Genomic DNA, 17940 nt, shown 5'->3' on the forward strand with positions numbered 1-17940 from the left:
AAAACTATCCTGTACACAGTGGCTCATGCTGATATCTGCTGATTTCAACAGAAGTGTGTGTGTGTGTGTGTGTGTGTGTGTGTGTGTGTGTGTGTGTTTGTGTTTGTGTGTGTGTGTGTGTGTGTGTGTGTGTGTGTGTGTGTGTGTGTGTGTGTGTGTGTGTGTGTGTGTGTGTGTGTTTCTAAATCCAGTTTAAGTTGCAAGGTATTACTTTCAAGGCCATAGACATAAAATGGCAGATATCATCATAGAAGTAATGTAGCTGATTCTCCAAACACTTTTGGAAATGCTTTCTCCTGTTCTACACATTTGTTTTATAAGGTACAAATGGAAGGGATCAGGATTAGACTCATTTTGGATTGGTCTGTACTTTCTGGAATTATTTGCCTAGAGTTGTCTACTTGGCTCCTCATTACTGCAATTTTAGAAGCAAGCAGAGGGCTGTTAATTTTTTAAAAGAGGTGCATGCTGCATTTTATATTGCATATTTACTAAACAGTTTTATACTCCTCTTCTGATATTTGTTTAGCTTGATGTTTAAAAAGTATAGAAAACAGTCACTTTTAGAATAACAGGAAGCAGAACAACAGCATGTAAAATGTGAGTTTCTTAAAGCTAGCCCAAAAAAGCAAGTACAAAGAAAAAGTACAAATATTCAGTTGTCAAGAATACACTACTCTTCAAATTTAGCTAATTCATATTCAGGTCAGTATTTATGAAAGATCTTATGTTGCTCTGATTTACAGAAGCGCACATACAGTAACACTCTAAGATGTACCGGGTATTTTTCTGTGTATAAAATGACACTTTTTCCTAACATAATTAGAGGAAAATTAAGGGTTGTTTTATACACGGAAGGAGGCAGTCACATGCGCGCTCAGGCATCTCTTGTTTCCGCCGTCACCCAATTGCCTCTTCCAGAGCTCACAACTTGTCCCCTCCGGAGGCCGAGGCAGCAGCAGCAAGAGATGGAGGAGAAGAAGCATTCACATGCACTGGGGCACCTCTTGCTGCTGTCTCCCCCGCCCACCCAATCACCTCCTCCAGTGGGACTGACAGGGCTCAGCTCACTCACTGCCTTGTCCCTCCGGTGATGGAGGTAGCAGGAGGCGGAGGCAAACAAGCACTCGCACGCACTTGGGGCGCCTCTTCCTGCTGCCGCTGGTGGATCACATCCTCCAGCGATTATCTCCTTAGGGCAGGGGACAAGATGACAATGTGAGCTGGAGGTGAGCCCTGGAGGTCGCACTGGAGGAGGTGATTGGGTGGGCAGCAGAGATAGCAGCAACAGGAGACAGAGGTGGAGGAGCAGTTGTCCATTAACTGCTCCTCTACCTCCATCAAGGGTCAAAATTAGGGGGTCGTTTTATACATTGGGGGTCGTATACACGGAAAAATATGGTATTTAGATAAATAAGTACAGGTTCAACTGACACATATTGGAACCATTTGTTTATACTTAGGGCATTCACATAACAAGCTATTGGTTTGTTACCAGCTTTGTAAACAAACAAACAAACAATCATTTGTACTGGTACAATATAATGTGTGATCAATCAGTATCAAAGATTTAGTTTTCAATTAATCTTGCAGACTAACGTTGCAGTTCCTAAGGCCAACTCAGTTGGCTCTGCAAATTCAACTCATATTCTCCACCTCCATGGCATGCACGCACACATGCACACGCACACACACACACATGCACACATACACTGTATTTAAACTTCTAGTGCAACTGAAATAGCCTTTAAAAGAAAGAACAATCCCACACACACCTACCAGAGCAATATAAGGCACCAAGTGCAGAAGCAATGAATGTTCCATCTTGCCTACATTTGCAAGTAGAGGGACTCTAACTTTGAATCACTATACCACTAGGTTCAAATGGAAATATTTATAACAGAACATTTCCTAACTTACACACATTTCTAAAGATCCCACTAGATTTTTGTTTATTTTGATTTTTCACTGTTATTCTCAACAAACTTACATGCAAGACTGCTATTTTGTAAATTAAATTAGAGATGGCTGACATCCCTGAAATGCTACTCTCCCAGCAATGAGGGATGAATAAATGGACCTTTCAAAAATAATTGAAATGTTCTTCTATGCAGACACTTGCTGCAGCCACAAATCTGCATGGTCACACATCCATATGCTATTGCTAAAAAATTATTAATTCAATCACATACTGTACTAAATAACCAAAGAAAACTGATCAGATCTATTTAGATTATTCATTTTGTTCTTTAATATGTTTATCAATTCCTCAAATGACCCTAAAAAAACATTTTCCCAGAACTATCAAAGATACAAATCAACTATTAAAAAAAATCCCCATTTCTAAAATAGACATACTTCAGATTAACTTCATGCTATGAAAATCAGCTCTGTCTGTGATAAACACAAATCAAGAGAACAATATAAGAAAGGAAGCAGGTGAAGACTAATCCCTTTCATTTTAAAGAATTAGTTACATATGTAGAAAAGAATTCACTCAGTTTAAGAACATTAATTTCCTATAGCAATGTTTAGGACCCTGTGGCTTCCAGGCATTATTGGGACTTCAACTTTCATCAGCTGTGTCCACCCCATTCAATACACCAAAAGCACAGCAAAGCAATACTATGAAATACCTATCAGAATGCTATAGATCTATGACTAGTTTCTGATTTAGTGAAGTAAAATCTCATCTTCCATTGTTCCACTGAAAACCCATGTTCCCTTGACAAAAATGGGAAACGTTTTCTGTTATTTTAACAAGGTATAGTGCCCAGTACCCATATGCCATATTCTGGCAAAAGTCTACCAGCATGAATTTCATTGGCAAACTGCTGCTAAATAAGTGGATGCTTGTACTCCATATTGTATTTCAATTATGTGACATAGTGTGTGCAGAAGAACATGAACCTTTACCTCCTAATTAGTGCCAATTTGCTGCTGAAATCTATGCTATCTGACTTAACACTGGCATACAAATGCAACAGTATTTTGGCCAAAATGACAATAATATGGATTAAATGTAGTTTTAATTGCCAATGCAAAATTGTAAAACTTGTCCATTTTATCCTGGATATGTAAAAGAACTCAAAGCCAGATAAAAATGATGACGTATTGACTACTATCTGAATGTGTTTTTAACAAACTAGGTTTGTTTTTCTCTAACAACACTTGAGGCAAGGACACACTTGCATAGCTGTCTTTTTTCCACAACGTAGCAGTTTAGCCACCCACTAACTTGCTTTCCAATCTATTTCATGCAATTCCTCCATTCTCCTATTCGATTTCCAGTGTTGGTCAAATTCTGGCCTTGCCATAATGCTAAATATTTGGACTAGATGAACAAAGTGTAGTTTTCAAGGAAGTAAGGACCAAGAACAGCTCCTTTACCAATGCTCTTGGACTGTTTAACAATATAGCCAAATAACATGGCACTTGAAATATGAAGTCTTATTGAAACTGACCCTCCGAAGCTGCTAACTAGGATAAAAGCTTCTACTGGTGCCTACAGAAGCTTACTTCCTGAGGTGAATATCAACTTTTGTGGTAATGGACTGTTTCTCCTAAGGCAGTGTTAACCGCACATCTCCAAGGCCAGGAATCAGTGATGGGATTTTTGTATTTCCTGGATGACAAACCCCATAATTCTCCATTCTGGGAGTTCCACTTGACAGAATGGATTTTATCTTTTGGACAACTAGTTGTGGCTCACCTGGGAGAAAGGCTTCAACTGGAAGGTTTTGAGGCTTAGGTAGGGCTAACTGTAGACAAAGCGCTTCACCGCTGCCGGGCCACCAGTTCTACTCTTGATCCTTGTCCGGCCTGGCTAATCAAAGCAGTCAGGCCTATAACAACAGAATGGGCCACAGCGATAATTAATGGGTCTTTCTGGGAGGCAGGGTTCCCCCCGCCCTCAAGGAGACACTCATCAGGCCCATAAGAAAGAAACTGAATTTGGCGACGGACAATGTTGGCAATTATAGGCCCGTCGCCAATGTTTCTTTCATTAGTAAAGTGGTGAAGAGTGTGGAGGCCGATCAGCTTCAGGTGCATTTGGATGAAACAAATGCCCTGGATCCATTCCAGTCAGGCTTCAGGCCATGCCATGGTACAGAAACGGCATTGGTCGCCCTGTTACATGACCTATTGAGGGAGGCCAACAGAGGGAAAACGTCTCTGTTGGTCCTCCTCAGTATCTCAGCCACCTTTGATACTGTCAAGCAAGCCCAAGATGCCCCTAGAAAAAGAGAATAGTAAACCACTTCTGAGTATTCGCTATCTAGAAAATCCTGGAAAGGGTCAACACAAGTCAAAATTGACTTGGCAGGACACCACTGTTATTAAATCAGGAACAACTAAGAAATGTAAGAGCATGATACTTTCTCAGCTCTATAATTGATCCAATGTTCAGATAAATCATATAGTCTGTAACATCCAAATGATATGGATTAGAGCAGCCTAGAAAAAGGCTTTTTATATTAATACTGTACCTGTGGTACATCTATCCCTCCTTGGAAATGCCATTTCATATTTTATATGTCAAATGAAAATGCCTCAGCATCCCTCCAGAAAGCTGAATACAAAATAGCAAACACACAAGCAAGAGAAAGGAAAGATAAAATGAACCATAAGGGAACACAAAATCATGCACCTAACAATTAAAGCTTATTAGGCTGAGGTAAAAGAATAAGTTTCTCAATCTGAAATGCACATGGACAAAAAACATAAATTTTTAAGGCAAACAGACAATTATGCTAAGTTACTCTAATTAACAAGACAAAAATAGCAGAAACTTAATAGGTTGAAACTCAGATCAGTGAAAAAGTACAGTGGTGCCTCGCACAGCGAGGTTAATCCGTTCCGGATTAACCTTCGCTGTGGGAAACATCGCACTACGGAAAGTAAAAAGCCATTGGAACGCATTAAACATGGTTTAATGCATTCCAATTTGGCCGAATACTCACCGTTGTGCGATGTTCCGGTATAGCCGGCAGCCATTTTCGCGCCCTCCCCTTGCTGAACGAGGGCGCGAAAACGCTGCGATCAGCTGTCCGGCGGGTCCAAAATGGCCGCCGGAACAGCCGAAAGGGGCCGGGGTGCAGCGTTTTCGCGCCCTTGGTAAGCAAGGGGAGCGCGCGAAAACGCTGTCGGAAGCCCCAAAATGGTTGCGCGCAGCCATTTCGGGGCTTCCGCAGCGTTTTCGCGCGCTCCCCTTGCTTACCAAGGGCGCGAAAACGCTGCACCCCGGCCCCTTTCGGCTGTTCCGGCGGCCATTTTGGACCCGCCGGACAGCTGATCGGCGGGTCGCAAAGCGAAGGTCAGTAAGCGAACCGCTTACCGACCTTCGCTCTGTGAATTTTCCCCTATGTAGGTGCCGTTTTGCGATCGCAGCATCGTTGTGCAGATTCGTCGCTCTACGGAGCGACCGTTGTGCGAGGCACCACTGTATGTCAGATCATTCACGACCATCTCCAATATCTGCTAAATACTGCACTAGCAACTAAACCTAACAACTAGATGAAGAGTTGTGTGTGATAATTCAGTATAACTGCAGAAAACTAACACAACCCCTCCCCACAAACATTCCCACTCGAAGGATGGTGAAATTCTTGTTTCAGGTTCCCTGTTAGAGCAATGCCCCAGCTTCTTCCTTCTCCTACCTGTCACACCACCTTAGCATTTTCCCTATCCAATAATGATGGTGATACTCTGAGTTTTTCTCATTCATTTTAGACACTCAGATCATTACATTAAATCAAATTGTTTCAGAACCTGCTGTATTGCTTTGCTACATAACTGAATCTGACCATGCTACCCAGTTTGGACCCTGTACACACCAATCTGAGTCCATATTACACTTATTATAGCAGGGGAAAAAGTCATTTAAAATGAATACAAAAGAAGAGTGTTACATACCCATGGAACAAAGTTACACACAAAGTGAAGAAGGCGCTAAAACTGAGGATGCAACTCGTAAGTAGCCTGTTTCCCCGAAAATAAGACAGGTTCTTATATTAATTTTTGCTCCAAAAACACATTAGGGCTTATTTCCAGGGGATTTTTTTTCAAGTACAACAATCTGCATTTATTCAAATACAGTCATGTCATCTTATTCTGGTTGCTGCACAATGGTGGAGGGCGGGATTTCACTTAACTGGGGCTTACTTTTGAAGTAGGGCTTATATTACGAGCCTCCTGAAAAATCATACTAGGGCTTATTTTCAGGTTACACCTTATTTTAGGGGAAACAGGGTAGTGAAATGCTCAGACAAATCTTTGCATTCACTTCAGTTGATGGGACTATTAAGGTCTATTAATGACTTTTTATCTCAAAAACAATATTTTTATATATTTCATTTTTTTCATCTAAGTATAACTATAGATGCTGTTCAGAAAAAAGAGAGATCTGGATCTCATTTGAAAATGGAATAATAATTCTAGTTCTATAAATAGATTGTGCAGGCTTGCTAAAAGTCTCAGTCACCTAACATATAATTGTATACAACTGGAAAAGCTCAAGAACTAATCTCATGAATCACTGCATTTGAGGGTTCTTATAACATATTTATTCTTCAGGTTGGGGTAGAATAACAAGTTCCAATACACTTTAAATTGAATAAAGAAAAGATTCTAACTTATTCCATTAAAATACTTACGATGGCAGTTTTGCTGACATGTTATCAGCAAAAATATAAGTGGGATACCTGCCATCCAGGATATCTTGATGGAAAAAAATCTAGCTTAGTTTCAGAGAGAACCAGTATGGGGGCGGACTAGCAAGAAAAATGTCTAATCTCATGCCTTTGCTTTTGTGTCTTTCTTTTTGTTTCTTTTTTCAATATATTCTCATATTAGGCAGTAGAGTACACAGATGTGTTTACTTGGTTGTTTGGCTTATTTTTTAACTATACAGCAAAAGAGAATAATATAGTAGTTGGAAGAATGATCAGAGCATAATATAAGATGGGGAATTTTTTTCCCCTCGACTGCCATTTTAGCAGCAAGCAAGCAAACAAACAAACAAATAAATGTGGCGGAATGCCATCGCACCAAGTCACTCCAGTCTGTCCATCATGTAAGCTAAAAAGGCAGGAGCCTATGATAGGGCAGGAGGGGCGGAGTCAAAGAGACAGTTGAGGAGTTAGAAGGACAGTTATGGAGTTAGAGAGGAGTAGGAGATAGGCATTTGAAGAGGAAGAGTTAGGAGATTGAATTGAGAAGGTTAATACATAGATTGGACAGCTGGGGTGATAAAGAGAATAGCAAAAGAGTTATAAGGAATAGATAATAGATAATTAGTAAAAGTATATTGTTGTTGTGGAAAAAAATACAATCAAACCCATGCACAACCGAATCCTATTTAATGAATGATCCTGAACATCTGTGATTTCCATTTGTGATTTACATAACTATCGAAGAACATCTATAATTTACTCCTGTGATTCTCAAACGTAAAAGTTCAATAAACCTGTTAGGGTTGGCAGCACACGTGTCTGAAATACGTATTTAGTATTGTGTGTATACTACTTGGTGGCAGCGTGTAAAGAGAAAACGCTTCCAGAGGATGAACCTATGTTTAAGGAATAGACAAGGGACACTGGGTGGATGCGACAATAAATAAATAAATAAAATATGATTGAAAATATTTACTGCATTATCTTCTATACATCTACAGAATCTTTCAGATGTTCTGCCAAGAAACAGAATTCCAGCTGACTCAAAATAAGACTACTGCCTCATTCTAAACACTCTAAATATATCTTGCTATAGTACAAATGAACACCATGCAACTCAATTTTATGGTGCAATAAAGGAATAAACAAAGTTAGGAATAACTTTAGAATAAATATTCAATCTAATGTAATTATATATAAAAAGGACATCACAATGTATTTTTCCAACACATAAAGCTATCCTATTACAGTATATCAAATGCATTAATAGCAACTCAGTTCGCAAATATACAGCCCTTGTCCAAGCTTCAATATACCAATCATATACAGTACTTGCTCTCATCACAGAGAGGGTAAAAAGTCATACATTGTAACACCAAAAAATACATCAAGTCCAATCTCCAACAGAATGTTGAAGGCATGTACATCAAGGTCTTTTTCTTTTCTTGAAGAAACAAGAACACTCTGTGGTTATTACTTTCGTTTACGAAAATAATAATGAAATCCTTATTTTTGAAAAAACTAACATTTGCCTGAGAAGAGCAGGCCTCAACAGTCACATACCACTTAAGGGCTTAATGAAGAAATGTCACTATGTTTCATGTACATTTTTTTAAAAAAAAAAATCTAATATCCTGGAAGAAAAGTTAAGCAAATATAAAAAGAGGTTGACTTTAGGAACAATACACATTTGCTCACATGGGCTACAAGCCTGCTTAAACACAATTTGAAGAGGATCATCTACGTACACTGTGTTTATTATGGGGATGGCAGAGTAGACCCATTGATACAATAGCTTAATGGTATATTAGCATTCCTACACATCCTGTGGGATCAATACTCCAGCTGAGGCTAACAACTGGAATTATGCCAATACATTAAAAGCATATTTCAACAATTACATCTAGAAGAAAGTAATATACGAAACACCATAAATGGTCAAAGCACCAAATTAGATATGATATTTGTTCTTGTGTAATTTACTAAAAAAAAAAAAAATTAAGCAACAGGAAAGGGAGGCATCAAGCCATGGAGGGTGAAGGCTTCAACCCTTTCCATCTACTGTGGTTCTGTTTAGAACTGCAATCCATGCATGATATTCAGATTGGGAGGGAAACATCCCATAGATCCTGGACTGAGAAGAAAAGAAGATGGGAGTGAGGCAGGTGGAGCCTACTAGCCTCTTCTGCTACCCATACAAAGAAAAACAAAGTGCCGTGATGCAACAGAACAAAAGTGCCAGCAAAGGATTGGACATCCTGGTGTTGGAAGCAGCTTTTTTCTGCTATATCTGTTTTATAGTTGTTTCAGCACCTGCACAAAATGGCTGGTACAGTGATGAGTAATGAAGCCGATGTGTGTTCTGTCATGAGTGCCTGGAGCGCCCTCTGAAACAAAATAATAAACATCCCTTGCCCCAGATTGCCCTCGCAATCAATTCTATTTTTGTTTCAGTTTTTCCCCTCCTGTCTCTTCAGGCATGCAGGTAGAAAATGGATAGTGGGCATTTTCTGTACTGCTGGGGTTGCACATGTCATCTACAAAGTTGGGGAAATAGTCTGTTAGCAAGGAACTGGAACAAATTTATGCTTTCTTCATCTGAGCAAATGTCTATATAGCAGAGTAGTTATTTCAGCAATACTCGTGCCTGCATGTATGTTTGGTGCAGAACAGTATGTTTCAGCCTCCTTCCATCCTTCCATCTCTCTCTCTCTTTTTTTTCGGCTATTCCATCTTGGTAATCCTTTCTTTAAATTAATTGTTTTAAATTGAAATTTGTAATTTTATGATTTTATATATTTTTATACTGTTTTGTTTTATTTTGTAAGCCGCCCCGAGTAGACATGGTCTAGAGGGGCGGGGTAAAAATCAAATAAAAAATAAATAAATAAAAAATAAATTTGCATCCTGACATGACCTCTAAAAGAAACAAAACAAAAAAGAAGACAATATAATTTTTGTAAGTAAGACTGCTTTTTGCCAAGCCAGCTTTTCCTCATAAGAGGGGCTGGGTGTTAAGATTGCCAGAACACAGAATAAACATCATTCTGGAATCTGTTTCACAGGTCAATCCATGTACACCATTTACATTATTCTACATTACAGTAGGACCCCTGTATTCATAGTCTTTAGTGTACTGCACACCACTGTACCTTAAGATATACCTTAAGAAACAGCAACACAGAGAGAGATCTTTCTAATCTATCACCTTAGGTAGCATTGGTGAAGAATTCAAATTCTTTAAAATCTCACATTCAATTTTTTAAGAAGCAAATTTCTAGACCTCATTGTTGCAAAGATCCTCTAGGGAATATGTGAGCAATCTTTGATGAAATCTTACAGTGCAGCTACCCTTTTTGTAGAACACAACTTCTTTAAATTTGTACACAGGGTTGTTTGTGTTTTTTCTTCAATGTATGCAAACTATTAGTAATGCATTATTCACAAGAACGTTAGAAGAGATAACAGTAGATGGCAAAAAAATGTAGCTGACTTCACCCTTGGAGACCTCCTTGGCTTTGCCCTGCCAAGCCTATGAGGCACTAGACATCATGCACTGTAGGTTTCCTTCCATTGCAAAGTACATGGAGGGATTCCACTCATAAATGCACCAGAGTCAAAGGCTCAGCCATAAAAACACACTGCTTATATGTCATCGTCCTGATCAGATAGCCGCCTGCTGACAATGGTAGATTATTTCTTTTACAAAAAGTCAACTAAACATGCGGAAAATATGTGACAATTGTAGTATCTATTTTGGACCTGTGTAGCTATTTCTAGATATCTCTATATATGAGATTTTGAACTCAGCCTGAATTTCAGCTCATTAAAGCTGAAGTGTGATCATACCTGGGAGGTTTATTTATAAACCTTAAGTTTTAAATTTTCCTTTGGCAAGTGTATTATGATGAAGGTTACTAAGAACAGATCATGAATATTTCCCTTACTACTCAAGCACTGTAGAGAAGAGAAAAACATGAGGTTTTCATTCTTTTTCATATATAACAAACTTTTACAGTGACAGTTCCCCCCCTTTTTTTTTTATTTGTATGACGATGCTTTCTTACCTTGATCAAAGGGTCTAGGTGGACTCCATGTGCGAAAATAATCATCCTGTGGCAGAAGAAGAAAGTGTATATTTAATATACAGAAAAGAAATACATGCAAGGAAAAGAAAGCCCAGAAATACAGAAAGAATATACAAACCTCGACTTCCTGCAAAGGGCACGCAGCAAAAAACAAAAAGAACACAAAAAAGAAAAAAGATATAATTATCATACGTGGCACACTAAGTGTAGGGAACAGAAAAATATTTGCTGACAATGAGCTAATAGCAACAAGCTGTCAATCTACAAATCAGACTGGAAAACATGGTAGACACATTGAGAAACTTCCGTCCAGTCATAACATTTACATTGTTTCCCCACCCAAATAATGTTATGATCTTCCACATTTCTCCTTACCACCATAACAGAAATTCTTAATATATTGACAACAAGTCATATGGCAAGAAGCTCTAAACTTTATTGCTAGACATTGCTCTAAAGAACTGGGTTAAACCACACTTTCTAGAAGCCCTAGTTAGCACAGTCAATATTCAGGGTGACTGAAAAGTGCAGTTCAAGAACAATCCTCCCCAATCTGGGAACCTTTGCTAAAGATAAAAGTGGTTTTTAACAGCATTATCAGACCATCAGTTTAAATGAATTTGGCTTGTATAACTCATATTTCCCCATTTCCGTCTAACATTGTCATTCGTACAACAGAAGATCAGTCCTCCTTGTAACTGATAAAGAATGAAAACTAAATATGGCTGTTGGTTGGATCCAAACTTACTCATACAGTGGTGCCTCGCAAGACAATGTTAATTGTTCCGTGAAAAATGCTGTCTTGCAAAAACATCGTCTTGCAAAACGCGGTTCTCCATTGGAATACATTGAAATCTATTTAATGCGTTTCAATGGAAAAAAATCATCTTGCAAAAATTGTCCATAGAAAACATTGTCTTGCAGAACGCGGTTCCCCATTGAAATGCACTGAAATCTATTTAATGCGTTCCAAAGGGGAAAAATTGTCGTCTTGCGAAAACATTCTTCTGAAGCGCACCAGTGATGGCAAAAATCAATCATTTTGCGGATTAATCGTTCCGCGAGGCAATCGTCTTGCAAGGCACCATTGTATTCGGAATATAATGGCTGAAATCAATGCAATTTCACTTGGTAATGACTTCAATAAGATGCCCAGGGAAGTACAGCAGATAAAGCAATGGACTAGGACTCAGGAGACCTGGGTCTGAACCCCAACTTGGCCATGGAAATTCACTGCAAGAGAGGGGTGGACCTGGGAAAACCTTTTACATTTCAGATACCTTGAAAGCCCTATAATGATCATTACAAGTCAGACATTCTGTCTTGACAACATATAGCACACAAAAACGCCCACACAGCATGACTTCGGCAGTCTGTCCAAAATAATTCTAAGTCCGGACTTCACTGTAAATCAGCAGCAGCAGCATCACCAACACCATCACCACCATCATCACACTCGTCAAACGTGGAATAGATCCTTCTCAATTTTAATGAATGGGCAGAAGAGGCAGTTTTGTACAATCTTCTGGTACAGTTGTGTTCAAAATTATTCAACCCCCACTGAAATTGAATGTTTTGGCCATTTTGACATTGATTTTGATCATTCAGTCATCTTGCTTACATTTACATGAAAGAGGCACTTGTAGGTCAGAGAAATATAACCTTAAGTTTATAATGAAATAACCACAAATGTCTTTTCTGTGCTCACATCATTATTAGTTTTTATTCAACCCCCAAGTGACATTCAATCTTAGTACTTAGTACAACATCCTTTTACAGTTACAACAGCTTTTAAACGTGAAGCATAGCTTGACACAAGTGTCTTGCAGCGATCTACAGGTATCTTCGCCCATTCTTCATGGGCAAAAGCCTCCAGTTCAGTCAAATTCTTAGGCTTGCGCACTGCAACTGCTTTCTTTAAGTCCCACCAGAGGTTCTCAATCGGATTTAAGTCTGGTGACTGCGATGGCCACTCCAAAATGTTCCAGCCTTTCCTCTGCAACCATGCTCTAGTGGACTTGGAGGTATGCTTGGGATCATTGTCCTGTTGAAAGGTCCAACGTCTCCCAAGCCTCAGGTGTGTGATGGACTGCATCACATTTTCATCCAATATCTCCTGGTACTGAAGAGAATTCATGGTACCTTGTACACGCTGAAGCTTCCCTGTACCTGCAGAAGCAAAACAGCCCCAAAGCATTATTGACCCTCCGCCATGCTTCACAGTAGGCAAGGTGTTCTTTTCGTCATATGCCTTGTTCTTCCTCCTCCAAACATAGCGTTGATCCATGGGCCCAAACAGTTCTAATTTTGTTTCATCAGTCCACAGAACACTATCCCACAACTTTTGTGGTTTGCCCACATGACTTTTGGCATACTGCAGTCGACTCTTCTTATTCTTGGGAAACAGCAAGGGGGTGCGCCTGGTGGTTCTGGCATGGAGACCGTCATTACGCAGTGTGCGCCTTATTGTCTGAGCTGAAACTTCTATACCCACATCTGACAAATCTTTTTTCAGTTCCTCAGCAGTCACACGGGGACTTTTCACCACTCTACGCTTTAGGTAGCGCACAGCAGTCGAAGTCAGCATCTTCTTTCTTCCACGACCAGGTAGCATTTCAACAGTGCCCTTTGCCTTGAATTTGTGAATGATGCTTCCTATGGTGTCTCTTGGTATGTTTAACTTCTTTGCAATCTTCTTATAGCCATTGCCCTTCCTGTGAAGACAAATCACCTCTTCTCTTGTCTTCCTGGACCATTCTCTTGACTTCACCATGTTTGTAACCACACCAGTAAATGTCTAGAAGGAGCTGAGTATCACAGTCATTTTAAAGCTGCCTAATTGGTGCTTATTATGCTTGATTGGTGCTCGGTGACATCCACAGGTGTTTTCAATACCTGATCGAAAACACCTGAATGAACCTCTCTTCTTCAGAGTGGTAGTCTTTAAGGGGTTGAATAATTGTGGCAATGAAGAAACCACAAAAGAAATATTTACTACTGTATTACATAAACAATTGATGTTATTTTAGTTGCATTTGGTTCTTTAAAACGTCCTTGTAGGATTTCATTCTGAATACAATTCCAAATGTACACTATAGTCCCTAAACCCCTTTACAGCATTGGGGGTTGAATAATTTTGAACACAACTGTAGGTGTGAATAAAACCTACATCAGACAGATGGCCAAATTTATTAGTAGAATTCAATTTTTAACAAACCCACCCATCTAACCTTATTGGATGCAATTAATTATTCCTTTGTTTATAAATTACAGATTATGGATAATGGGTAGGTGTTCCCTTGAAACTATGTACTGCTAAATTCTGCTTTCATTGAGGCTTTTTGATCTGTTTCATACAGGGTATATATCCCCCATCTATCTGTGGACCGCCGCTTGCTGTATATTCTTATGCCAATAAAGGTTATGATTATGGATTTAACTGTATGTTTTGAACTATAGTTCTATGTTAATATTTGCAGTATTTCTCATTTAACTGGAAACTGATTGAATTTCAGTTTTATTGTAGCTCATGGCCATCTTAATTTGTGAATAGGAAGACATCTGGTTATATCTAAGAAACTGCCTGATGAGGATCTTGGATTGGAAAAATAAACCTAGACTTTGTAGCATAGAGGATGAGTGCAAGAAAACATTTTTATGGCAGTTCACAGTTTGAGTCAGGCGGCAGGAAAAAGCAGAGAGATGAAGCACTTTGGATTTCAGCTCAGAGGACCATGCTTGCTTCTACTAAGGTCAGCTTGCATGTTTGTAGATGAAAACAAGTACTGTATAGCGAGGGCATCATAAATTGGCAGTATTCATTCCTGCAGTGCTGCACTGAAAATCCTTACTGCTTGGGAAACCAAAGCACACCAAACAGTATTAACTCCAGTATAAACTTGAACAACTTTCAAGAAGTCTTATTACTTGATACATTTTGCCATTTCTTTGCACTACAGTATATTCCCCAAGTAAGCCACTCCATACAGTATTTGCAATTCAAATAATGATACAATAGTGTTGTCATTATAGCATTAAAACAGAGCACATTTGTAAGACTTTGGATTCCATTAGTTGATATAATTCTCTGTGTGCACTTAAAAATGAGTATTTCTAACCATTGTTCAGAAACATTTGCTGAATTAGCTCAACCAGCAAAAAGCAGATATATAACTGCTGTCATTTGAAAAGTATGACCTACCCATCCATGCCCACCCTCTATCTGAAAGAAACAACAATCTGTCAACATATTCACATTTGGGACTTTCAGCAAACATAATGGAGGAAAGGAAGTACTTTTTATTAATACACATGTTGTTTACAAACCAACAATGTACATCTTGCTGTTAAAATGCCATGTGTTATAGGGTATGGGTTGACTGTTCAGGATCTCATTCTGAAGCTCAACTGACTAAAATGAACTCCTTAGTCTACAAATGGATGCTTGTAGAATACATTTCCAATATCCCAAGTAATTTTACTAGTGACAAAGACTGTACAAATAGTTTTCCTGCTAACATGTATCAATTTTCATTTTATGAGGATGTCTGTAACTCGTCTGCATTGCTTGAACTGCAGTAAAATTACAATTTGATAAATATAAAGGATATTTACGTATTTATGTACTCATTTATATAAAAAGATGTGTGTTTTTTCAGCAAGGTAGCTGTGCTAGTCTGTTTCAGCATGCATAACAACAACAAAAACAAGAATGATGGCACCTTGGAAGACTGAGCTCTCTTTCACTATGAGCTTTTGTAGATTCCAATTCAATTCCTCAGACACAAAGAATTCTCAGGAAAAAGGCTGTAATCCACAAAAACTCATACTGAAATAGCTATATGAGTCTCTGAGCTGCCACAGTTCCTTTGGTCTTATTGTTGTTACACATTTTAAAAAACATGTTTACCATGGGCTTCAATTAAACAGGCTTACTGATCAATGAAGAGAACAGTGCTTGCCCTAAGGCTTACACTCTAAAAGACACAACATAAAAGGATAATGGAATAAAAAGAGAAAAGCAAAAAACAAACAGGTTTTAAAGTTTTTGAGTTCTTTTAATAACCCAGTTATATAGCTGCATAGAAACATATTAGAGAGGCGAGGGATGAATGTCACTACTACCCAGCTGCACCCCCATCCTAAAGCTATTAGATGACCATTAAGAGAGAACAAAGTGTGTCAAAAGCCATGTAACATGCTGCAGAGTTTTTGATTTCAGGCAAAATTGCCTATTTTTGCTACACTGTAGAAGTACAGAGATCTACAGAAGAGAATAGCTACAAGTTCCCCAAAGTCCATCCCTTTCTCATTAACTGGCACTTAAACTATCAGTAACACACAAAATTGCACACTTGTATATATTGCACACATTCTAAACAAGCCCAAATCATCTCCCCCTCCACCACCCTGCTTGGCAGTGTATATGAGGTGTTTGTGCTGATATGCCATATTTGTTTTTTTGCCAAATGTGGCACTCTGCATTATGGCCAAACGTCTCCACTTTGGTCTCATTTGTCCAAACGACATTGTTCTAGAAGTCTTGTGGTTTGTCCAGATGCAGCTTTGCAAACCAAAGCCATGTTGTCATGTGCTTTTTTAGAGAGAAGAGGCTTTCTCCTTCCAAATAAATCCCACTTATTCAGTCTTTTTCTAATTGTACTGTCATGAGCATTAACATTAAACATGCTAACTGAGGCCTATAGAATCTGAGATGTAACTCTTGGGGTTTTTTGTTTTGTTTTGTTTTTGCAATTTCTCTAAGCACTGCACGGTCTGACCTTGGGGTGAATTTGCTTGGATGTTCACTCCATATTGGCAACTGTCTTGAATGTTTTCCACTTGTGAATACTCTCCCTCATTGTAGAATGATGAACATTAAATTGTTTGGAAATGGTCTTCTAACCCTTCCCAGATTGATGGGAATCAACAATTGCTTCTCCATGATCATTGCTGATTGTTTCCTCCTTGGCAATCTGTTAACACACACACCTGAATGCTACAGACCAGCAAACTGCCAAAACTTTGGCTTTTATAGAGGCGCTCACACTTACTGATGATCAATTACTCAAGGGCATTCGGTTAGCAGCACCTGGCTGCTACTTAGTCATTTAATTCCTATGGAAGCAGTAAGGGTATACTTAGTCTTTCACACATGGCTTTATTTTTGCAAAATATACATTGTGTAATGTGTCATGTGTTGTGTTCAGCTGTGGTTGTATTTACATAGTTTTCACTACTAAGGACCAGATGATTTTTATTATGTCCTGTTACATAAAACCATAGAATTCAAAGAGGTTGCTCTTTCTTTTTCACATGACTGCATTTGTTTACAAGCATAACTTAGAAGTCTTCTGGCTACCAGGGCACTAAAACAAAACTCACCACATTTGATAACCAAACAACATAGTATTAAGCAGCTGGTAAGTTTAGATGATGTGCAAAAGTTACTCAGTGAAGAAATAAACACATTTTAAAAATGTATGCTAAGTAAATCAAGTTCATAATAATCAGTAAAATTAACCAACACCTCCTCACCAATACATTTAGAGATCCAAAATGAAAATATGGGACATGTTGACAAATCTAGCCTGATTTCCCTAAAATAAGACCTAACCTGATAATAAGCCCTAGTATGATTTTGCAGGATGCTCGTAATATAAGCCCTACCCCCAAAATAAGCCCTAGTTAAGTGAAACGCTTTCCTCCACCATTGTGCACCAACCAGAAGATGACATGACTGTATTTGGATAAATGTAGATTGTTGTACATAAAAAATAAAAAAATCCCCTGAAAATAAGCCCTAATGCATTTTGGAGCAAAAATTAATATAAGAACCTGTCTTATTTTCGGGGAAACAGGGCAAGTAGCATGGAATTTGGTTAAATAAACTGTAGGATTGTAGCTATGCAATAAAGGGCAGAAAAAAGATAGTCTGGAATAGTTCTCTAAAATGAAAAATCTACAATGCAACAAAAACTTCAAGAATGCACACTGTACAATGCTATGCATTTTGCCCTATTGTACAACATGGAATCATAGACTTTAAAATTAGATGCTACAAGACAGATAAAATCATTTGAAATGTGACTTTACCACATCATTTCTTGAACTGAGATGATGACACACACCCCCAAAGAAATTTTAAAGCGAATGAATAAAGGCTAAGAATTAGAGCT

The 17940-nt window shown here is 38.6% G+C and overlaps 1 protein-coding gene across 3 annotated transcripts in view; it reads right to left on the reverse strand.

Moving 5' to 3' along the window:
* SPOCK3 (SPARC (osteonectin), cwcv and kazal like domains proteoglycan 3) overlaps positions 1-17940 on the reverse strand; it is a 189590-nt gene that overhangs the window by 115514 nt on the left and 56136 nt on the right. For 2 of the 3 annotated variants that reach the window (XM_073001479.2, XM_073001478.2), the window contains exon 3: positions 10742-10787. The exons of the other annotated variant lie outside the window; for it this stretch is intronic. In XM_073001479.2, the coding sequence (XP_072857580.1) occupies positions 10742-10787 (46 nt within the window). The remainder of the gene's footprint in view (positions 1-10741; positions 10788-17940) is intronic. 3 annotated transcript variants of the gene reach the window in all.

This window comes from Pogona vitticeps, chromosome 5, assembly GCF_051106095.1.
Source record: "Pogona vitticeps strain Pit_001003342236 chromosome 5, PviZW2.1, whole genome shotgun sequence".
Classification (NCBI taxonomy): Eukaryota; Metazoa; Chordata; class Lepidosauria; order Squamata; family Agamidae; genus Pogona; species Pogona vitticeps.